The 25,834-nt window shown below is 36.3% G+C and overlaps 1 protein-coding gene across 1 annotated transcript in view; it reads left to right on the top strand.

Annotated features, from left to right (window-relative positions):
* Nucleotides 1-5,467: 5,467 nt before the first annotated feature.
* Nucleotides 5,468-25,834, top strand: part of LOC124595919 (threonine aspartase 1) — a 47,366-nt gene continuing 26,999 nt past the window's right edge. The window contains exons 1-3 of the mRNA XM_047134830.1: nucleotides 5,468-5,721; nucleotides 6,930-6,997; nucleotides 13,460-13,731. Of these exons, the coding sequence (XP_046990786.1) occupies nucleotides 5,694-5,721; nucleotides 6,930-6,997; nucleotides 13,460-13,731 (368 nt within the window). The 5' untranslated portion in view covers nucleotides 5,468-5,693. The remainder of the gene's footprint in view (nucleotides 5,722-6,929; nucleotides 6,998-13,459; nucleotides 13,732-25,834) is intronic.

Raw genomic sequence — 25,834 nt, 5'->3', positions numbered from 1 at the left:
TGTGAGTGGAGTGAGGACTTTTTGGTAAGGAATCATTCTTCTCGCACTCCATACATGAATGGAACAGGAAGAAACCCTGACAACTGGTAAAATAGAACATACACTCTGCCATGCACCTCATGTTGGTTTGCAGAGTATAGATGCAGATGTAAAATTACACAGAACTTTTAAGCTAACATCTGCTTAATTACTTGTAACATCATTTGAGCCCGTTATACAAATATGCTGTAGTCATTTTCTGGCATTATTTTCATTTGCACGCTCACATCTAAATTGTTGGTTCCCACTTCAACTTTCACCATACTAGTGATTGCTATGTCTCGTTTTCTCTCTTGGAACATGGTAGTTAGTTTCCTGCCTTGACTGTCTCTTAGGAAAAGTTCATAAACGTTTTACTTAATGATTCCTGTTCATTAGATAATCACACAAAAACAGCAGCTGAGAACTTTTGCAAATAAACTCTTTTTCCCCTAACATAAATATATATAATGTAATTTAAAACTAATTACCACAATTATCAGTTTCATTAGATTAGTGCTAGTCATAATTAGTTGTTAGCATACTCATTTCACATCTATGAAGGCTCTGCTCCATGATGGAATTTATGGGCCATGATGTGAGAACAAATGAATGATCTTTACTTTAAACAAAATCTGGTTATAAAATGACATCTACTGTGATCTTATATAATATAGAAGGCCTTAGAATAAAGTAAATGTGTTTGCAGAGAACTTTACTGTTACGGTTACTCTTGCTGTATGTTGAGTCACAGTGACATTTGTCGGTGTCACCAAGGGCAACACCTGGATTATGCTGCAGAGGAACAATAGGATTTAACAAGTTGGTGTCCAAAGGCTTTTGTACTAGTTATTAGCTACTGTCTGGTTTTTGGTTTAATTTACAATTGAGAAATATTGGTTTCATTGTTTAGTGAGAGTAGCGGTGACTGATCGTACTGTACCCCACCCGAGTATCTGGGCAACAATTTGCATTTTTCTTACATGCTATTATTTTAATTTTCCCTTACTTTGTGTGTCATTTTCAAGTTTGGTGTAAGACATTTTCTTGTGATTTAAACAAAATGAAGTGGATGTATCTCTGAAAGTTAGGACATCACACAACTAAACACACAGCACATACTACAGAAGCTATTTTGTGCTTTTCTTTGGATGGTGTCACTTAAAATTTGCAATATTTTGACAGAGCACCTGCTTATCATCTCCATTTTCATTTTCATTTCATTTCATTTTATTATCTTCCTGTATATCATTTACATGATGTAGGAATTGTCACAACAAAGTTATCATACTAGTACAAGTACTACAGACATAATAATGGAATATCACTTTCAAGGCATTTTTTAGAAGTACAAATTTAGACATATAAATTAAAATTTTTGGCAATAAATTTACACACAATCAAAGTACTCATCTACGTCATAGAAAGTTTTGCTCAAAAGGTAATTTTTAAGCTCAGTCTTAAATTTTACTTCATCTATTATTGCCTTCATGTACACTGGCAGAGCACTGTAGACTTTTATTCCAAAATAACTTACATGCTTTTGGGTTTGTGTTGTCCTTACCCTTTCTACATACAAATTCTTACAAGTTCTAGTATTATAATTATGGCAGTCCTCATTTGTACGTAGATTTTTCATATGTGCTCTTGTACACAGAATGCTTTTAAAAATATACAGTGATGGTATTGTGAGTATTTGCAGTTCTTTGAAAAGGGGCCTACAATGAGTTCTTGGAGAGTTATGTGTTATGATTCGTATAGCTCTTTTCTGAAATTTGAAGATATCTGTTAAGCTTGATTTAGTTTTACCCCAGAACACTATGCCGTAAGACACGATGGACTGAAAGTAAGCAAAATACACTAGTCTAGTACATTCTCTGCTGCATACTCTAGATAATATCCTCAATGCAAAACATGCCGAATTGAGCCTTTGGGATAAGTACTTGAGATGGTCTTTCCAGCTTAAGTTTTGATCAATGTGCATTCCCAAAAACTTTGTGGGTTGTACACTCTCTATCTTCTTATCCATTAGTTTTAACTGGAGGTCCATATCTTGAGTTGCTTTGCCATACTGTATATAATTTGTTTTACTTAGATTAAGTGTTAACTCATTAGCATTAAACCAATGTTGAATATATTTCAGGACTATATCAGTGCTGGTAGTTAATGATTTTTTATCATCACTTATAATTATGCTAGTGTCATCTGCGAACAACATTATTTTGGTAGAAATATTAGGATTTTTTATGTCATTTATATAAAGCAAGAATAATAAGGGACCAAGAACACTGCCCTGTGGGACACCTATTTCCAATTTCTTTGCATCTGAGACCCACTTGATTTTCTGATTTTTATGTTCTGCAATGATTTCTACTACCTGAGTTCTATCTTGAAGGTAAGATTCAAACCACTGCTTCACAACTCCCCTTACACCTATTGCCTCCATCTTGTTTAACAGAATTTTGTGATTTACTGTATCAAAAGCTTTAGATAAATCTAAGTTAATTCCTACTACACATTTTTTAGTGTCGAGACTCCTGACAATCTCTTTGGTATAGGCATGGATAGCTGTTTCTGTGCTGTGGCCCGAGCGAAAGCCATGTTGATTGCAGGTTAGAAGTTTGTGAGCATCTAAGTAATTTATGAGTCTGGTTTTCATTAATTTCTCTAGTATTTTTGAAAATGATTGGAGAAGGGATATTGGTCTATAATTTTCTACCTTGTATGGATCTCCTTTTTTAAACAGAGGTCTAACCTTAGAGATTTTCAACCTCTCAGGAAAAACACCTTCACTGAAAGACAAATTGGCAATATGTACCAGGGGCTTTATAATTTGTTTGGCAACTTTTTTTATTATTGACACAGGCACTTCATCCACACCTGCAGACATTTTTGATTTTAGACTCTTTATCACCTTTAATATTTCATTATCATTTGTGGGAGTTAACAACATACTACTGTCTACTTTTGGGGCTGTTAATTTCTCATGTTTGGTAAAGTTTTTACTTAATGACACTGGTACACTTAAAAAGTAATTATTAATGTAATTTGCCAGAGTTTCATCTTTTAATTCAATATTTTCACTATTTTTTAGTACTATTTCCTGATCCTTGAGGCCCTTACCTGTTTCCCTTTTCACAATTTCCCAAATAGTTTTTGATTTATTGCCTGATTTTCTTATTAATTTATCATTGCTTAGTAAGTTTGCTTTTGTAATTACTTTTCTGTATATTTTTTGTAATTTGTTACATATTCTTTAAACTTGGGTTCAGTCCAACTTTTCAGTCTATAGTTAAGCATTTTCATGGTCCTGGAGGAATTTCTAATACCTGTTGTGATCCAGGAGTTAGAATGTGTATGCCCAAATGTTTTGACAAGTTTCTTAGGAAAACATATTTCAAAATTCAACATAAACAGGGAAGAAAAAACATTATATGCAGTGTTTGTGCTAGTTTGTAACAGTACTTCTGCCCATGATTGGTTAGTCAGTGTATTTATGAAGTGATTGCAACTATTTGTGGAGAAGGTTCTTTTGTACATTTGGTATGAACTATTTTTGGTCACAGGGGCTATGGAAAATTTAAGGATAAGTGCATTGTGATCAGATATTCCTAGGTCAACATTTATTACATCTATATCTGTGGCATCTATATTTGTGAAGATATTATCTATGAGACTTTTTGAAGAGTTTGTTATTCTTGTAGGGTTAGTTATATGTGGATACAAATTGAAGCTATGTAAAACATTCAGGAACTGATCTTTGGATGCACCTTCAGTCAATAAGTTGACATTAAAATCTCCACTTATAATTATTGTTGATTTTTTATGATGTAATATTTTGAGCAATGCCTCTAACTTATTTCTAAAAATTTCAGGATCACCACATGGTGATCTGTACACTGACATTATTATTAATTTACTCTTTTGCATATTCAACTGTATTGCTGCAGCCTCAAAATGTTTTTCTTCATTCAAGGATTCAGTTACAGTCATATTTTTAACCTTTACTCCAAGTTTTACATAAATGCAAACACCACCATGTCTTGTTTCCTTCCTGCAAAAATGGCTTACTAATTTGTATGGAGAAATGCAAATATTTTCTAGTTCATAACTCATGCACCAATGTTCTTGAATGCAAATACAATCTATACTAGCTTCACTGGCTGCAATCTCAAGTTCTAATATTTTATTTTTAATGCATTGTATGTTAAGGCTCATTATTTTTAAATTATTGACATTAGATTGAGAGGAGTTTGTACTCATGTTTCCCAATGTTACCGGCTGTTCCTTGCTGAGGCTGGGTACCAAAACAGTAATGTTTTCGTGGAAGGTCCCTGGAGGGATCTATTCACATAATGCACATATCCCATCTATAAAAAGATGCAAAAGCTATGGACATAATGAAGTAATGGAGGGTAGGAAAACAATCTTCTTCAGTACTGGCATCTGAATAAGAATGCACTATGATGTAAGACAGTACAAACAGACCATGGTAAGGTCCGTAGGTACAAAGCAGTTGATATCAGTTTCAGTCTTTGTATCACTCTGCAATTAACTCTTTCACCATATTCTGTACAATGGTTTCCAGAGTATAGATGCAGATGTTATTTTAATAATGGTTAACAAGATGTGATCCCTTGTTTATGTTAATGAAACTTTCAGTTTGTGTGTGGACAGCATCTTTGATAACACTGTTAGAGGAAGAGTTGTGCAGATCTCTGTTATCTTTTGTTCCACTCTGTGTCCTGCATTTGGGCAGTACTCAGCAACGTCTGACTTTGTCGGTTGCCTCATTGTGCATGGTGCTGATCTGTCATACTGCTGCCTTGAAGGACTGATGACGCTGTAGTTTGGTCCTTTTAGTGTCCAAACCAACCAACCAGCTACCTTGAACTGTTAATTTCAGTACCGGGTTAAGAGCAGTTTCTAGTTTTTTATTTATATACTTTCGTGTTCCATAGTTCCTTGAAGAGAGCCTATCGCTAGGATGTAGAACTATCAGATATGTGGTTAAAAATTAAATGTACACAACACACATATATATTAAGCAAGTTCTACTCGTAATATACAAAAAAATTCCATTTTAATGTATTGCTTCCTGAGCATTATTTATGGTCAAAGAAGTAGAAGCGAAAACCAATCTACAGGGATAATTTCCATGTCTCTGCATTCGTAGTTACTTTATGTAATATGTATTATTAAATGTATATAAGCCCCAATATAGTGTCTTCTCAGCATTAATCATAATTAGATTTTATAAATTCTTAAACGTTCCAAGAATCTTAATTTAATAGTTGCCAATACATTCATATTGTTGACGTACATTGAAATATTTTGTACTAAATTAGTTCCGCCGAAACGCAAGTCACTGTAAAATAAGTAATTTTGTTAGCGTAATGCAGGCGTGCTTGTACCACAACTTCCAAATGTGTGTGAAGTCGGCTGTGCTCATATGGACAAGCATATGCAACAGTCATATCACCGTTTTCTTATTATAACATCAGCTGTTTTCAGTGACCTTCAGTACAATACAATTTATCACTTGTTTCGGGTGCAGCCAGACACTAGACAGTGATTTGTTTCGCAGCAATGTTTATGTTTTCGTAAAGCGTTTTGAAGTGGTGGCGGAGATATCGTAAAGTGTGTTTGAGTTAGTGCTTCGTTCGTGGGTGACAATGCCAGGGTTTATTGGCGTTCATCTAGGTAAATACGGCGTAAAATGACATTCATCCTAATATATCAAAATTAATTTTATGTTTTCCATTCACCATTGTTGGGACTGACAGTGGAGGCCTAGCGGAAAACTTAAAACTCACCCCGTTCTTCTCGATTTGAAATGCGCGTCTGTGCAGCTTATTTCTGTGAAACAGAAGACAAAACAGATTAGAAAGCGATTTTCTAACTAAAACAACTACTATTCTATCCTAAGAACCTAATGAATAATATGTGGGCCCTACACGAAGGAAAGTCAAACCCATTGAGTTCGTTTTGTTCGATTATGACTCTGCTTTTAACTAGATTAGCTCTGCGGGAGCCGAGTCATTGCAGTCAAGTCGTTAAATGATTTCTAATCTTGTGTAATATTTCTGAATCCAAGAGAGTCGCGTTACTGAATGGCCGTTGTATGAAAACCATGATGAAAATTCCAAATTATTGCCAAATTACGAGCGTCCAACAATTTTTATTGCCTAGTTTTATTTGTATTTATATCACTGAGTGAATGCTAGAGGGGATAGTCGTAGGTCAGTATAGTCTGCAAATAATAATACTGTGCTTGCAGTATTTTTGTTTTTGTTTTTGCTGTTTGCTAAATTTCCCAGAAGTGTGTTTTTTTTTCCCCAAGGGCCATGCATAGTGGCGACTGAACTTTATTTATTTAGTGATTTTGATATTTCTTTATAGATGATTTCATTAAACATCTCCAATGAACTGGAGGAAATACATTTATGATAAGCAGGGAAATTCTGAGAAGTGCAAGTGGTAGGGTGGATATCAGCGGCTGTTCTTACAAGGAAGTCTGGAAGCAGAACCCAGTATTGTTGTTTGTATGTTAAATGAGCTACTATTATACTGTAGAGTGATCTGAATTAAGTCACTCCTAGCAGTATTCAGTTTGATACTATTCATAATTTTTTCACAATATTTTGCCCTTACTGAACTACTTATTATAGATAGTTTCTTACTGTCATTTCCTTAGTCTTTTTGTGCGTTCCACAATAGAAATACTTTTTATCCCAGTTGTCCATCATTGTTAGATCAGACACTTCTGAACCCTATGATTCCTTGTAATGTCAGCAACATGTATTCAAGTGTCAGCTTCTTTCTGTTAATCTGATTCATATTTTTTCCCTCCCTTGTCTTGTGATTGATGGTTTTGATAAATATGTGTAAAGTGAATTACTGTTTCACAGGTGCTGGTGACCATGCAGAAAGCTTAGTTAAAGAGTATACGAAATTGAGCAACAAAGCATGCAAGAAGGTACATAACATTTTAATTGCTTTCATTGGGAGTGATGACTGTTGACAATTGCTGGATGAAAAAAAAAGTTATTCAGCAGAGAGAAAATTTTAAATAGGCCTAAACAGTTTCTCAAGACCATTTAAGAATTTTTTTAAATTCACCTTTGTCCCAATTCCTTCCTCTTCACTCATTTAACGTACATCCACATTATTTTCTGCACACACTCTCTCTCTTCCTGTTCTATTACCCTCCCCCTCCTATTCTATTCCCCCTTCCTTCTCCACTTCGTGTGCTACACACAACTTTCCCTGCATCTACCAGGATGGGCTTATAATGCTATTTTCATGTTCATTTATTTACTGCCTCTCTTTCCCAGCAGTTCCCCTCCATTTCCTTCACCCCTCCTTTCATGGCACCTCTTCATTTTTCTCATCCACTCCTTTCGTCACAACTCCACATCCCATTTAGATTGCCGTGTCAGGACAAAGTAGCTGTGTACGTTTGCATTAGTAGTAATGGGTATTGTCTTTATTGTACTTATTTATTTGTCCATAGACCATTAAGTATAACAGCAGTGTATGTGCTATATACATTACACAAATAATATATACAAATACAAAACATTAACAAAGTAAGATTGACTTAGTTGTGGATAGGGCACGAAGTCAACCAGGACCTAATCAAAAGAATGATCCCAGCATTCATTTTGGTAACTTGGGAAACCATGGAAAACCCCAGTCAGGAAGGTCAGACAGGGAATAACCTCGCTCCTCCAAAATGTGCTTTGAGTACATTAAGACAGGCCTAGCCATCTCGCTCACTATGTGATTGGAACCGGAATTACAAATACATATTCTACATCGCAAGTGCAATATGTCAAAGAAGTAAATTAATGATGTAACATGAACACGAAATTTTGAAAATAAAAATGTTCCGTGGGAATGTGAAAACACATGAACACGTTACATAACACAGCTGAAAAGTACAACATGTACAATAAGTAAACATTGATGTAACTAAAACATGAAACTTTGAAGTAAAACACCTCTCAGAAAATAAAAGTATGTGAACATGCTAGCTAACACTGCTGAGAAGTATAAAACACAAAATCCTGCCAACACTTGCACCAGCCTTCTCAGGGGAGGCATATTGCACTTATCTGAAACACAGGAAACAGAAAACCAACATCAGAAACATTCTTTTGCCAAGAAAAACACATCACAGATGGTACAAAACTTGACACAAATTAAAAAACTCAACAAGAAATGTAGCCTAGTATTCCTGTAAGCTAACATATTTAATTAAACATTGTAAAAACATGTCTCAGCAAGAAATGACTTTTCAATCTACTCTAAAAGCTGTTTCCATCTCCAGTCTCTTTAGTTATACAATGTTACTTATAATCCGTCTTGATTGCAAAAATGTTTCTTTACATGACTGGTTTCGGATCCTCTAGAACTATCTTCAGATCTGTCCGCCCCCGGTAGCTGAGTGGTCAGTGCGACGGACTGTCAATCCGAAGGGCCCGGGTTTCTCCGCTCAGGGACCGGGTGTTGTGTTGTCCTAATCATCATCATTTCATCCCCATCGACTCGCAAGTCGCCGAAGTGGCGTCAAATCGAAAGACTTGCACCAGGCGAGCGGTCTACCTGACAGGAGGCCCTCGTCACACGCCATTATTATTATTATTATTATTATTATTATTATCTTCAGATCTGAAACGACAATGATACTAATTTACTATTTCACAAATGCAAACCTTTTTCATCCTATCCGATCAACATCAAATGTACCAGAACGTACCTGCAATTTCAGTTACAGGAGTAACCCATCCACACACAGCAACCTTCACATGCTGCGTCACATTAAATTGGTTAGCTGAATGCACATCAATTATATTAACTATAAAACTATTACCAACAGGTGGCGTCTGATACATTTGTTACATTACTTATGCACAAACTGTATTAAGTAGATTTTTCTAATTAACTTTTATCTCTAAAAATACTTAGTTAACATCTATAGTTGTCAAGATTAAAATCTGTACTTGTCAAAATTAAAATACACAATAAAATTATCATTTTTGTATGATCGAAAACAAAGGGTGATTTCTGTATCCGTGGCGCTGGTGTAGACTTGTTTTCCTCCATGGTCTGCTTCCGTGGTTCCCATTATTTTGGTGTTGTGCCATGAGCCATTTAGTCATCTGATGTCCATCGCTTGGGTATGAGGGCTGTGGAGGAGGGCCCCGTCATTGACGTTAGGTGCTGCACGCATCTTCCAGCTTATTCACCGTGCACCATCTCTCATCCTTCGGCTTGGACTTCTATATGCAACAGTGATCATCTCAGTAAGTCGTCATAAATACTAAAATAGGTGTTATGATTGAACTCACTGTGCTCATTGAGGATTAAATCCAGATCTTTCTTTTTGTGGGTGTATATTTCAACTGCTTCCAAAATGTTAAGAAACTGTCCCTTATGAGCTCTATGTAGGATGTCTAAGGTTTGTTCAATGTTTGTGTCTGAATGCTTTAAGGCAGCCATATGAGTCCCAAATGCTGTTTTGTTTTGAGAATAGGTGTGCTCCCTGAATCTGATTTCAAAGTTCCGACCAGTCTGCACTATGTATTGTTTATAGCAGTATTCACATTTGATCTTATATACACCTGAATCCTGAAATTTATTCCTACTGTTGCATATTTTGTGCCAGAGCTTCAATTTTAGCATGTTATTTGTTCGGAATAGTTTCGGTAATAGTTTTATAATTAACATAAATGACGTGCATTCTGTCAACCAATTTAATGTGATGCAGCATGTGAAGGTTGCTGTGTGTGGACGGGTTACTCCTGTAACTGAAATTGCAGGTACATTCTGGTCCATTTGATGTTGATCGGATAGGATGAAAAAGGTCTGCATTTGTGAAATAGTAAATTAGTATCATTGTGGTTTCAGATCTGAAGATGGTTCTAAAGGAACCGAAACCGGTCATGTGAATAAACATTTTTGCAATCAAGGCAGATTATAAGTAACAATGCATAACCAGTGATTGCGGTATCCCATCAGACATTTTGTTTTTGCAAAGCTCTTTAGGTATGTTGGCAATGCATTATATAGACTAACACCAGAGTGGATCACCCATCTTTGAGTATGAGTTGTTCTAACTAGGTCTCTATGGAGAGGCCCACATTTTTGAGTATTATAAATATGATAATCAGAGTCAATTTGCAGGTCACCAAGTCTAGCTGTTGTCCAAAGCTGATTTAACACTTTGAGTCCCAGCAATGTAAAAAAATTGAACTTTTACAGAAAACTGACATTTATTATCAGAGTAAGCCACAAATACAAGAAGAAATTGATAAAAGATAGACAATAAATTGTTTTAATAAAGTGGTTCCCCTTTGGAAGCATTGGGATGTACAGTTTCCAACCATCCACCATTTCACGAGATTTATTTGTCAGCAATTTTGCGTTTATATTAGACACAGTCCCATGAACTAGTAACGCCTAAAACAAAGTATGTAAAGAGTCCAGCAATAAAGCCTCCCTCATTTTAATAGTGTGTCACAGAAAAACTGCGAAAATTTACTTCTATTTACGAAAAATACATACTTTGGCATTTTGAATTACTGGGTTTTAAAAATTATATATGCTAAATCACGTTCTCCATTGTCAACACATTGACAAAGTCTATCCTGAAGGTTCTCCGTACATCTTAATGTCAATTCTCTTGGAATGGATGCCACTTCTAGGGTAATGGCCTCTTTAAGTGCTTGCAGTGTTGTGAGACGATGTTTGTACACTAGAGCCTAGGAAAAAATCACAAGGTGATAAATCAGGCGACATTGAGGGCCACCCAATGTCTCCACGCAAAGAGACAAGATGACCAGGAACAAACTTGCGCAACATTTCCATAGAATGCTGAGAGGTGTGGGATGTTGGTCCATCTTGCTGGAACCACAGTTCTTGATCTTCATGATTAGAAATAAAGTGATTTAGCCTAAGTTGGAGGAAGATCTCTAGCTTGTGACAATAACAGTTTGAATTAACCATTATTGCGTGGCCACCTTCTTCGAAAAAATACTCTCCCCACACAAAACATTCACCAACAGCACACCAAACTGTCACATGAGGGCTGTGTAGTGGTCACTGATGAATTTCACAAGGGTTTTCTGCAGCCCAGTAGTGGTAATTCTGTTTGTTTACAGTTCCTGATTAAGTGGAAATGGGTTGGTTTGTGGGGGTTGAAGGGACCAGAGTACAAAGGGCATTGGTCTGTAGAAGTGGGCCTCATCCGAAGAAATAAACAAAGTGCCAGGTGGAATGTTTTGAAGAATTTCTTCACATGCAGCTCTGTGACTTTCAAAATCTCTTTCACTTAATTCCTGGGTAACCATCATTTTGAAGGGGTGTATATGAAGTTCTCTGTGAATAATTCTTCTTACACTTCTATCAGATAATCCCAGGGCAGATGCATGTTTAAGTGCTGAACGCGCATTGATGATTGTTGCACAGATACTCTCACATGCGCCACATTTTCTGGTATTGTTGCAGTCTGAGGATGCCAAGTAGGTTTTCTTTTCAGTGCTGAAAACGTATTTCTACCTTTTCTATCTGGGACATGATCATGTCGGCCAAGTTCAAATCGTCTCCGAAGTGCTCACTGACTACTAATCACAGCAATTGCACAATGCTCACTAAGCTATGCCATGGCATACACTGAAAATGGCATGTACAGCGCTTTCAAACAACACACACTCCACATCGGTATCCTCACTACAAAATGTGGGAGTTTTAGAGAGAGAGAAAGAGAGAGAGAGAGTGAGAGTGTGGAAAGCAAAGGTGTTTCAGAACACAGCATTATTTCAGTGTTGCAAATGATGATGATCTGAAGATGTCCGATTTGTCCTATTATTTGTTTATATTAGTGAGCACATTAATGCAAAGTTACTAAATCATGTCACATTATAAATGGGTTGTTTGAAAACATCCAACAATCCTGTCAGGAGAACACACTCTTTGAAGCATGCACCCAGAGTGTGTACATGAACGACTGTCACAAATTTGTTAAAGCAATTAAAAACAGTAATTCTTTTAAGTAAAGAGATTTTCTGGCCTTATGTTAAGATCCTATGCTGCATCTTCTATGCCGTCTTACCGCATAGGGAGCAAGAAGTGATTAATTGCAGGCCAGTGGGATTCTTGAAGTAGTCAAGAGCATTAAACAGTAACATAACAGTCGTGGTATAGGAGATGAGGTGAGAAAAATAGAAAAGTGTAGGTGTACAGACTACTGCTGTCACATTAGCAGACCAGGTGACCCTTAGTGGTGGATCAAGCACAAATTTCACACACAAAATTGGTAGTTACGGCAGAGAGAGAGAGAGAGAGAGAGAGAGAGAGAGAGAGAGAGTATGTGTGTGTGTGTGTGTGTGTGTGTGTGTGTGTGTGTGTGTGTGTGTGTGTGTGTGTGTGTGCGTGTGTGCGTGTGTGCGCACACGTTTTTCATACAAGCTTGAAAAAGGAAGCTCGCTCCGAAAGCTAGCAAAGCTCTGTACCTTTTGCTTGTGTACCTATCAATGGAACAACACTTATGCCTTTTAATGAGTTGTCTCCTTTATTCCCATATAATTTGTAATTCTCAACCAGAACTTTTTGTACATTATTACTTTTATTTGTGTCTATCAGCAGTACTACACATTTTGCCTCCTGAAGGTATGTACTGGCTGCATTGCTATAAAAAAAGTTGCAACCCCTTTTGCAGACAGAGTAAAGAGTGTTGTTGTTGATGTATTTCAAAATGGAATTCCTCATCATGCTTGACCAAAGTTAGTAAGGTTATCTACTTGTTTAATTTAATTTGACTACTTAAGGGTAAATATGACAGCAGTGATCCACAAGCACTGAACTTCGGCCCTGAAGGCCTGTGTTTAGTACTGAATAGGGATGCAGAGTTTCCTTTGTTTCAGCAGGACAGCACCGGGTCTACTCAGGCTGCTGCTTAATGAGTACTGGAAATATTTCCTGAGGGTAAAAGATTGGGCTTTCCACCCACCCCCTCCTCACACTTCAGAAAAGAAAGGCTGTCCTCTGTCTGCCGTCAGACCAATATCCCAGTCTCAGGCTTGTGCTACAGACTTAAATACCTTTACCTAAGCATACCCTCACAATAACAAGCAACTATTTACTTGCCATAGCATTTCATTGTGCTCCTTTATTTTAGGAGTGCTTTGCCCCCACAGGGATGGGGAAGGAACTGTTTCACAATTTAGATAATAACTGATATATTTTTGTTTAATTTTCTGGCATGTTACGGAGGAAGATATTCTCTCCTAAGTATATCCCTTGTAACATTTGCACAACATATGAAGTTGAAGTTGTCTGAAGTTTGAAATGTACGACACATTTATTATTAGAGTGACGTAATTTAATGTACATTTATGTTTCTGGACTTTCAACATGGTTGTTAATTTCTGTTCAGGCATTTCTGATGCTGGAGAGTGGAGCAAGTGCTGTCAATGCTTGCACAGAAGCTATTATGATTCTAGAAGACTCACCTCTTACAAATGCCGGGCTTGGATCGAACTGCACGTGGGATGGTGATGTCGAATGTGATGCTAGTGTGATGGATGGACATTCACTACAACAAGGAGCTGTTGGTGCTGTCAGTGGTGTAAAAAACCCTGTCTGTCTTGCACGCAACCTGTGTATGGAACGTAGTGAACGTTTGTCAATGGGGCTTATCCCACCAAGGTGATGCAAAGTTTTGATACGATTTTTTGTGTATGTTTATTGCTTTCCAAGATCTTTGCATATATATTGCGATATAATTACAATTGACTAAACAATGGAAAATCTAGGATTGAATGTAACAATATTATGAAAAGGAAAGTTGCTACTCATGATGTAGCAGAGGTGCTGAGTCACACACACACACACACACACACACACACACACACACACACACACACAAAGAAAGAGAGAGAGAGAGAGAGTCTGTCATCTATTGTTGATGAAGGCCTTACAGGTCGAAAGATTTATTTGTTACTTTTTGTTGTGCTTATCTGTGACTCAGCATCTCCGCTGTATGGTGAATTCCAGTTGACTGGTTTGCAAACATGTTGAGACATCACTCCCTTCCACCTGAACTTAGTCAGTGCCTTTGGTACAGGAATAGTGCATTGTTTCTTTCCTTGCCACAATAGAGGTTAACGAAGTGCTATGTGTGTACTAGGATTGTAGCAGGTTATAAAATAAAGGTGCAGTGTTTTACAACAGCATTACCTTATTTGGTCATGCAATAAAATACTATCATAAAAAAATATATTACTAAGGCACTGCTGAATAGCATCAGAACTTTGAAATAGAATCACGTTAAATCACCTACAGCCGCTAAGTGTCACATAGTCATTCTCAAGTTAGCGTGAACACATCATATTGAGTGCATAAATGGAGGTATCTAAGTCTGAGATATTATCATGCAGATGGCGTAATATCTCTTACAAGAATAATGTAGGTGATACCATGATAGAGATGATACGGAGTGGAGGCCATCACCACAACAACAACTACAATAACTATGATAATAATAATATAATAACAACAATAATAATAATCACTCTATTCAGTATCAGATGATAAAAGGATATTTTTCTGAATTTGCTAGTTCATGAAAAGTCTATATGTATTGTGCATACATTATTTTACAACATACTGTGATGTAGGTAGACACATTCGCATAGCAATTTGCTTGTAGGTAACGTTTGGTTTGAAGGTAGAAAACATTTCAGCTTAGGAACTAACATTTATCGTACATTATTTGTTTAAGAAGCGATGAAAAGCAGAGAAACTGAACATTAAGTAATTATATTATATAATTGTAAGGTTCCTGTCTGAAGCCTGTGTGAAATTGTCTTTATTCTGTGCAAAGCTGATACTCATAACGTGAGCAGTGTGGTTTATAACCAAGTTCTGTATCAAGGAGAGACATGAGTGAACTCAGCTGTGCATTGGCAAAGACTCAATCCGGGATATAGTAGGTTTTTGTGGTACAGTGCCATTCTATGGCTGTGACAAGAAGAGAATTAGAATTTGTTTGGTGTCTGAAAACTGTGTACAGTCATTACATATGTGACTTACATTTCATATGTTGGTGTATTATAAATTATAGCACCTTCCTCATTTGGTAGTGTGGGAACTGGTGTGTGTTACTTGTATTTTACAGATTTAGGACTAGCATTATTTGAAAAGTTTATATAGTTTGAATTTCATGTCAAATGGATAAGGTGAATGCTGCAATTTTTAAGGCTGATTGTAGTGAAAAGAGCATGTTAAATACACTGTCTGATGAAAAGTATGTGGACACCTGTTAGTGGACATTAATATGGGGTGTGTCTACCGGGAATATGGAAGTGTTCAATTCCGCTCATCTGCTTTGACCAATGATGTCATCAATATGGCAGAAATGGCTATTGTAATCGTCTCCAATATGGCGCCTATGATATCACTGCATACACATGGCAACAAACACGAAAATATGTATAAATAAGACAATAACATCTCCCTCCAAAAATACACTCAAACTAACGGGGCAACCGTGGGAAATTGGGGTTTTTAGGGAGGGGACGAGCTAAATATAACAGTAAAAAAACTCCACAATCCCAAAACACACAAGATGATGAACAAAAAAAAAATTACAAAATCTACAGGAATTGGACACTTCCCTTGACCTATATAGGTCAACGGCAGCTGACGATACCAAAACACCAACGCCTACAGCAAAAACTACGGAAATTGGAATCAGACATTTCCCTTGACCACAGCTGATGGTACCAAAACACCTGTACGTACATATGAAAATAGGAATCGGTCATTTCCCTTGACCTATATAGGTCAACTATAACTACTGATATGAAAAAACCGAACAAGATGACATCTACAAACACAACCAACTCAAACTCTGCGCCATAATGATGTCACACACAACAACACCCTTATGCAATGGGTCATAGCAGACGGGTGGAATCGGACACTTCCGTTGACCCATGTCCTTTATGATTGTTTGAAATCTGATGTGGACATTTTCAGTGAAGTGTCTGAATGTCTGTGAAGGAATGGCAGCCAATTTGTCCTCAAGAGCCGATATCAGAGAAAGTAATGGTGTTGGACACTGGTGTTTGGAGTGAAGTCGTCATTCTAACTTGTCCTAAAGTTGTTCCATAGATTTCAGGTCAGGACTCAAGGCAAGCCACTCCATTTCAGGAATGTTATTGTCCACAAACCATTGCCTCACATTTGTTGCTTTGACAAGTTACATTGTCATGGTGGTGGAATGTGAAGTGTCTGTTATTCATCTCATAACGTACAGATGTAAGAGAGATATGTACTGATGTGCAAGAGATACGTCAAGGTTACAATTCAGTAGTTGAAATTTTGTCACGCTTACAGTATTACTTGTTGATGGATTTACTTATTTAAAATTTGTCAAACTTGCAATATTACTTACGGGGGAATTTATACAAGGTTCTTTCTAATGCTTTTGTATAATTTACATCTGCTATAACTAGCATTAAAGTTTTATTCGATGTTATGGACTCAGCTCAAAGTATAACTTCATCCTTCATTAAATCTTCCACTGAGTAGTAGGTCTTTCAATTAGAAAATCGTGCAACTTGCCTTTTAAAATATTTAGCTTCATGTTCATTATGTCACACCCCTTTATTCTGTTGTGTAGTGGCTATATACTGAGGAGTCTGAGCAAACAATTTTAAGCAATGTGAGGTGAAAATAAAGTTTTCTTTATGTCTTGTGTTGTATGAGTGTTCAATTTTTTTTAATCAGCTCTGCTGCATAGGAAAAGAATCACCTCAAAGGTGTATAAGGAGGGGACAGTTATTTTTTTAGGTCTTTAAATAATGGTCGACATGATGCCCATGGCTATGTTGTGCACATGTTACAAATGATTCTTTTTTGTCACTTTAAAATTTGTGTAATGTTTCCTGGGTTTTCCTAAAAATTATGCCATATCTAATAACAGATTCAAAGTAGATTCCTGGTGTCCATATGAGTGGCACTATCTAAAATTTCCATTGCAAATGCAAGGCTGTTTAACTTATTTGATAGATATTCTATATTTGAATTCCAACTCAGGTTTCTCTCTAAGTTTATTCCTAGGCACCTGACTGTGTCAAGTTCTTCCATTTTTTGATTATTGTGAGTGATACAGATTTCATCAGTTTTTGACTGAACTCATCATGTGGGTTTTCGAAATGTTTAGCCTTAAGCCGTTTAGATTAAACCACATTTCTGAGTTATTTAATGTATTCATGACACTCTGTGGTATATTGTCAGAATTTTCATTTTCAATTAGGGCAGAAGTATCATCTGCAAACAAGTTAGATGAGTATTTATATTGAGAGGCAGGACATTTACATAGAACAGGAATAAAATTGGTCCCTGGATTGAACCTTGAGGAACACCTTGTGACACAGTTTTCCACTCTGAGCAGTAATCTGCTCCATTTGATGTGATTATTGCCCTTGTTCCCTCTCCGTGAGACATGATTCAAACCATTTCAAAGCAGTATCCCAATTCCATACCTGTTGAGTTTGAAAAGCAGCAGGGCATGGTTTACAGAGTCGAATGCTTGTGTAAGATCACAGAATATTCCTGCAACCTTAGCTTTCCTATCAGATGATGAACTAATTTTTTCATGAACTCAGTTATCGCATCTACGTTGTTTTTACCTTTTTGGAAGCCAAATTGGTTATGTAAAATGATATAATAATCTGTGATGATGCTTTATATCTCTAAGGCAGCAATTTTTTCGAATATTTTTGATATGACTTGTAGTGTAGAAATGGGGCGATAATTTCCCATATCATCTTTCGAACCTTATCTAACCAATGGTTTTACTTCTGCATATTTCAAGAGATCAGTGAAGTACAAACAGTCATCATCTCTGAACTCTTCCTCTACTGTACAAGTACACAATGCTATAAAATGTGTTCATATCATTCTGTATTAAGTGTTCCCCTAAGTGCAATAAGCCAATCACAACTGAACTGTAATAAACGCCTCCATATCGTAAAACTGTGTGTCCTCCGTACTTCACTGTTGGCACTACATGTGATGGCAGGTAACATATTCGAGGCATTCGCCTCGTATCGGATTACCACAGGGTATAGTGTGATTCATCGTTCCCAGTCACTCATTTCCAGTCGAGTACTGTTCAGTGGTCTTGCTATTTACACCACCACAAGCTTCACTTAACATTGACTACAGAAATCTGTGGTTTATGAGGGGCTGCTCAATGATTATATGCCATTCTTTTTAACTCCCTATGGTTAGTCATTGTGCTACCTGGACTGCTGAAAGCACTTTATAACTCACAAGTGATTCCTTCTGCTAATTTCATGTGATTGTTTACAACAACCCTCCACAATGCTCTAAGCTCCCTCTTGGATAGTACATTAGGTCTGCCTGTTCTTGGTTATTGCTGTTGCAGTTTCTTTGCATTTCCACTTTATAATCACATCGCCAACAGCCGACTTTGGCAGCCTTAGAAGGGTTGAAATATCTTTGATGGTCACATAGCATCCGATGACTAGTCCATGTTCGAAGTGACCAAAGTCTTGCGACCAACCCATTCCACTATTACTGCTGCTCTGCTGACAACACAATACTTCCACATTTCATTATACTGGTAGATGGGCCTCTTGTGACATCTAGTGGTGAATTCTGCATTGCATAGGGTTGTCCAGATGCTTTTGATCAGATTGTGTCCATGTTACAGTGTATAAAACTTTTGAACTATCCATATCTTTATCACCACCAAATGTATAACAGAAATAGAAAATAAGTTTCTATATCTCATTGCTGTATAGATTCTTCTTACAGGAACCAACAGCATTAGATTAACTTACCTGTGTCTGACCAGTAGCAGAATTGTTATGTAAGTCATCAGCCTCAAGGTTTGTTTGAAGCAGTTATACTTTCCTGTTGCTTGCTAGAAATTCTTTTCATTTGAGCATAGCTGCTGCATCCTAGAGCACTGACAGTTCGCCGTGTATACTCTTATCTATGCCTGCTATGTTATTCTTTCCATCCACCATCCTTTCAATTACAGTTTTCAGAAATTATTTATCTTTTAATATGTGCCCAACCATTTTATTTCTCCAGTTAATATGTTCTAAATGATGCATGGGATGCTGGATGACAGTCCACTTGATCATCAGTAGCCTCTTGTACTGGCACATTTCAAAGGCTTCTAACTGCTTAATTTCCATTTTCTAAGTTGTTCATGTTTCACACCAACACAGAGCTGTCCTCCAAACTTAGCTTTCTGTGAACATAAAACAGTTCCGCACAGGTTCCAGCAAATGATGGACTGGCTAAAAGAAATTACAGAAAAGAAGTGTTTGTCAAAAAGGTGAGATAATAGATGACACTGAGTGCTCCTATCAGTCTTAAACAGTAATTAAAAAGTGGCTCTGATTAAAGGTTTCAGAGAGAAGTGACGCTGGTGTTCTGCGTTCCTGCCAGCAGAGGTAAACCAAATAAAAGTATAAATTGGATTGGGATAAGTTAATCCATTTAGGTCTTGTTTACAATAAAACACAATTAATAGAGGAGGCAACTGTAGTGAGGAAAACAGAAATTATAGAGTTAAAGGACAGACCAGGGAGATTGTTGGGAATACAGGGTGGGTCAAAAAGGACTTTACATATATGGAATGCTATAGAAATTTATTAAGATAACATACAGAATCGGTAGATGTGTCATTTTGAAGCAAACAACTTCAAATTTGATTCACAAAGTGCTTCAGCACCCCAATCTACCACCAGGAGCACCAGTGCAGTGCACGGATAAAATGGCTACTTTCACTGTTACAGAGCATGCTCGCTGTTTGATTTCATGAAACAAACTCTGCAACAACTATTCAGCATAAATTTTACACTGAAAACGCTAAAGAACCTCCAGTCAGGCCTACAAGTTACAAATCGAATCTACACTGCTGTTGTACAAGTTACGCCCAATTTGCTGCAATGAGTGTGGGGAAAAATTGATTACCGGTGGGATGTTTGCTGCAACACAGATGGTAGTTGCATCAAAACAAAATGACACTTAACACTTTCATGTGAAACTTGAGGTTGTTTGCTACAAAATGACACATGTACCTATTCTGTAAGTTATCTCAAGAAATTTCTATATCATTCCAAAGTTGTAAAGGCCTTTTTGATTCACTGTGTATAGGTGAGTTCTAATTACACTGACCTATGAATATATAATGCAATCAAAAAGTTGTGCACGTGAAAATTAATGCGTCTCTAAATAGGAATTACATTGGATTGCATTTGTTCAGTCGGCCACAGTAAGAGAGCACCACAGGTATTACCAACAATAAACATTAATACCGATGTAACTGATATAGGTTACATGATTTCTGTATTATTGCACAGTTCATTCCTTGATAAATACATTTTCCCAAAAGCAATGAGTATTCCTTTTTGAACCGTATTGTGCCAGTCTTCACTATGCTTGTATTGCAGACACAATTCATAGGAAATATTCAGATACCGCAGTGCAGTTCAGTAAAAATGAGATAAATTGCCCATTTCAAGGATTGTGAATCAGTTACATGTGAGAAGAGAACTGGAAGACTGATTGTTTTGATAGTTGCTAAACTGGCTGAGGTGAGGAATGTGTTGCTGTGTTCAACTTCAAAATGTTTGGCCAATTTTTCAGTTTCTTAATTTCATACAACAGGGCTTTAAAAGTTAAGCAGAATTTAAAACTTCGTGCATATCATGTGCATAGTGTGCAGGAATAGAAAAGAAGAGTGTTTAGCATGCTGATTTCAGTCATTTATTGATATTCGTGGAACTGCAGAACTGGACCATGTTTCTTTCTCTAAATAGGAGTGGTTTCTGTCAGTGGATACATGAATAGTTTTAACATAAGAACTTTGTCAACCAGAAAGGCACCTGCCTTTTGTGAAAACACATTGCACTGTCAGAAAATTGGAGTGTGGTAAGTCGTGTTGTGTCTTAGCATTGAGCGCTCTAATGAAACAACTCATTTCTTGAGTGAATCTCTTGGTGATTGAATCATCCCTAAAGGAAAATGCCACCCCTCTTCCTCGCCCATGTTCTACCGATTTAAAGTCTCCAGAATTCTGTTGGACTGTCTTAAAGTAAGAGTCTTTATATATATATATATATATATATATATATATATATATATATATATATATATATATATATATATATATATATATATTTCTTTATTTGCAGGATTTCATTTAATGTGTTTGAGGTGAGGGATGTTTATTACTAATTTATGGCCCTCTTCTATGACCTTGCCACTCTGAGTCCATACATTTTCAAACCATACTGCAAGATGGTGGTGATTAACAATTTTAATCTTTCAAGTGTGAGTTCTTCCGTGGCAGTAATTTCAGTATTGGCACATTTTGTTTTCTGACTAAACACATCTTCTCTTTTTTTGGTATGACACAAATTTTATGTTATGGGCATAGGTTTCACAGCTCCCGGTTGTCTGCATCCTAATTCATGGCTTTTGGCAATATCACCTGTATATCAGCATTCTTATGTGGAGTCATTACAAACAAATCATTGGTGTTTATCAGATCTCTCTTTGCCACCTCACAGCCAGCAATTTATTTCCTAAATCAACAGACCTCTTTTAAATTCAGAGAAACACTTCCGTAGAAATCAAACTTCAGCAATAATGTGTCTGATTGTTCTTGAATTTTGTCACAACTGCAGCAGTTGGCACACTTGTATACCTGTACAATGTCCAGAACCAAGATGCTACCTGCCACTGGTGGCTTTGTGTCTGCATTACCATATGTCATATTCAGAAATCTGCTAAGTTCAATTTCAAAATGAACTGTTACAGTTCTTTCCATATTTTACTATTTTCTAGTTTTTTTCCATGAATTATAATGATGTATTTGGCCTGATGCATGTTGTTGGTATTTACACAGTTGTCATCCCATGTGAAATCAATCAATGGTCTGGTTCTTGAATTCTCAGATTTTGATAATTTTTGTACACTGATATTCATTTTTATCTACATGAAAAATTCTAAATTAAAATTTCATGTTCCTTTCATTTTTGAGTTATTAATTTTTAAAGTTTCCAAAATTGTGTGATTCTTTTGTCAAGTTTTGAAACCTTACAGAGACCATATGTAAAAAAAAAAAAAAAAAAAAAACTGTAGGTCATATAGACTCTATAACAGACCTAAAATTAATACAATTTTATTTAGTTTCTTATAAGTTTTAAAGATATGCAGTAATTGATAATATTCTCTAAAGTGCTGAATTTTTCCAAACAAAATGTGTTTTTAATTTTTAAAATTTCTAATTCAAGTATTTTTTGACAAAATGATATAACAGTGGGAACATATTACAATAAATTTTATTGTACTGGTAAACACAGGATACTGGGTGCAGTCTATATGACTTTAGACTTATAACCAAGTTGCAAGGGAAAACTTAAATGTCAAAAATGAAATAAAGTCATTATCATTTTTTATTTGGTGACAATTTATTACATTATTAGATTTATATTTAAATTCAGATTTTACTTTCCCCATTTTTAACAGTGGAAACAATTTTAACACAGACCCTAACAACAGATGCTCTATAAAGCATATGAACAATTTACTTAACTGTACCTTTATTTTACACACACATTAATATTATCAGTTAAACATTGGTGTTGCTGTTACTGAATGTTATTGTTTGAATTCTCTGCAATGTAAAATTTTCTTGTGTTCTTCAGTAAGAAAAACGTCATGGTCATTCAATCACAATCTTATTACAAACTAAGATAGTACAATTTATTGCAGTCTTCTTTTAAACAACATAGTCTTGTCCTCTCAAGTAATAATGGCATATTACTAATATAAAAACACATTTTTTCCCCAATACAATCTGATAAGCCTTTCACATCTCTCCAGCTGATAGTTCATGTGTTCTTCCAGCGGCAGTACTGGGGCTTAGTTTAAAAAGTATGACTTTTTTTCTGGAACAGTCCATTTATCTATAATTCTTGACTATGAAAAAGAAGGAGCTTGTTCACAAAGCTGCACAAATACAAGGTTTACTATTTCTTTCAGATCTCTTGATAGCACAGAAGTCATCCACCATTTGTTGTCACAAGCACAATCAACAAATCCTATATCTGTTCAAAAGCATTTCATCTGCATCAGGATCCACTTGAATTTTATGAGCATCAGAATCCTTAAAATGAGAAACACCATTGGTTTAACTTTGCTTATAGGAATAAATACATTATTGCATTAAATGCTTATGAGCCTCTGTTACTGTTACAGCCTCGCAAAATTATTCTGCCGAGCTTCTTTATTTCTGCTGCTTGTTCATCATTTGTGACTGATGAAATATTTTTCTTTAACCTTGTCAGATAATTGGAAGAGAGTTAATATTTGAAATGTGTCATGCTTCCACAGCAGATGAACATGAATGATAAGAAAACCATAATTTATTAAGGGGGCATTCCAGTCAATTTAACCAAGTTGAGAAAATGTTCCAGGTGATAGTCTCAGATTTGGCTGAAATTTAGCACACCAATGCTACCAAGTGTGGAACACTCATGTACAAAATTTTAAGTTCTCCTGCCAATTAGTTCCAGAATTATGGCTTGTGAAAGAAGGTGGCGTGACCCGGAAATTGCAACCTGCATCTGGCAATCTATCATCAGACCCAACTTCAGGTCTCAATAACTTTGGAACTATTCCGCACAGTCCAGTGAAATTTTTACAACCCAGTAACATCCACTTAGAGAACACACTCTATGAATCAAAACACCAAAACATATTTCTGAGGGAAAATAAAAAAATTCGAAAATGTGATTAAAAAATGGAATACGTTAAAAGGTACATACTGTTGGTGATCTCTATCCCAAATATAATTCACTCAAAAAGGGTATAATTTTTTTGTGGTAAGCTTAATGTGGCCTAAACACACACAGAACTCATCTTGCCCATATCAGTCACACAAACAGTTACATGCATACAAAAATACAAAAATTTGAAAAATTACCCGAAAAACATGGATTTTCTAAGTGTGGTGGCACAAAAGAGACAAGTGATATCCAAGCCAAATTTCAAACACTGCATAAGTAGACCATAATATAATATGTGGCAAAATTTCAACATGTTATTGCAAGGCATTTGTGTACAATAAAAGTTGATAGAGATGTATTTGGTTACGTTTCTTTTAACACGATTTAGCAATTAATAGTGATGATGCAGACAGCTTGTTTCAGATAAAGCTGCAGCAATTGTTGGGAACCATTAGGCATCAGAAAGTTAAACAATAGTAGTTTTCAGGGACAGAATGAGTCATTGTTAGGCAGGAACAACGAAGGAAACAAGCAAAAATTACAGGTTACTCATGTTTTTAAGATTCTAGTTCAGACTAGTCAGTACTGTTGTGGAAAGTCAGTATGGAGGCAGAAGAATTTACTAGTGGTGCTTTTGTTGAAACAAGTTGCAGTATTGGTAGAGCACAAGGATCTGAATGTCATAAAACATATGGAACAAAACGTGGCATTTGCTTTGTACTGTATGATCTGGATGAATCAGACCAAGATCTGTTGTTATGGAGATCCGGGATACACTCTGTAGGCACAAGAAATTCAGTTCCAGGAAACTTTAGTGTTTGTTATCATCATATGAAAGTGTTTTTGGATAAGTATTCTTTCCTACAAAGAAGTTGTTTTGATCCATTTCAAATTCATAAGATGACAGAAGTGTAGCCTCAGAGAAATTGATATAAAATCAGTATTGAAAGTGAATCAGTGCATGGGACTTAACATGAAATCAGGACAAAAGGTATGTTCCAGGTGTGTTACACTGCTAAAAAATGAAGAATATTCTGATAATTTACATGACAGTGATGAAGAGTATCAGCCACCTACAACCACAAGCGGATGAGCAATTAAATACTTCAGTGACTGCTCTTGGTTTGTCTCCCATGAATACACACAAAGTTGGGAAAAGAGACAGGCCCAGCTATGGTAGAAGAAAACTACAAGAAGCTCAAATGGAATTAAAACACAAAATAGCTGACACACTAATGGTGGAAGAGGAAGAACTATCTGCTCCAAAGGAACATAAATCATGTCAGAAATGCTCTGATTTGGGCAAAATTGTGCATGATTTGAAAGAAAAATGTGCCATATCCACACGCCAGAAAAAAGTTGCTATTCTTACCCTTGCACCTTACAGCTGGTCTATTGACTACACTGCAAAGGAATTAAATTTTTCTACATATATGGTAAAGCAAGCTAGGAAAAGAAAAGCAACCCAGGGAGTGCTTCCGCAACTTCAGCAGGCTCAGGGTAAGCAATTGAGTTCAGAAATAAAAGTGCCAGTGTCAGAATTTTATAAAAATAATGACTACAGCCGAATAATGCCTGGAAAAAAAAGACTACGTAACGGTGAAAATGGGAAATGTACGTGTACAGATGCAAAAAAGACAGTTGCCATGCAACATATCAGAACTATATATAGAATTCAAGGAAAAGTATCCCAATACCAAAGTAGGTTTATCATCTTTTACCATCTTCGGCCAAAATGGGTTGTGCCTATAAGTGCAAGAAAGCACAAACAGTGTTTGTGTATGTGAGACCCATCAAAATGCTAAGCTGATGTTTACTGCTATAAAGGATTCTGGTCTGGATTACAAAGGTGCAATGAAGTTGCTAGTGTGTGACATCAGTTCCTACCAGTGCATGATAAACAGGTGTGAAAAATGTGCTGGTAAGGCAAATCTTGCAGAACACATGAATAACAAACTGTA

Source organism: Schistocerca americana, chromosome 2 (genome assembly GCF_021461395.2).
Source record: "Schistocerca americana isolate TAMUIC-IGC-003095 chromosome 2, iqSchAmer2.1, whole genome shotgun sequence".
Taxonomy (NCBI): domain Eukaryota; kingdom Metazoa; phylum Arthropoda; class Insecta; order Orthoptera; family Acrididae; genus Schistocerca; species Schistocerca americana.
Note: the sequence above shows the minus strand (reverse complement) of the source record. Positions and strands in the feature narration are given on the sequence as shown.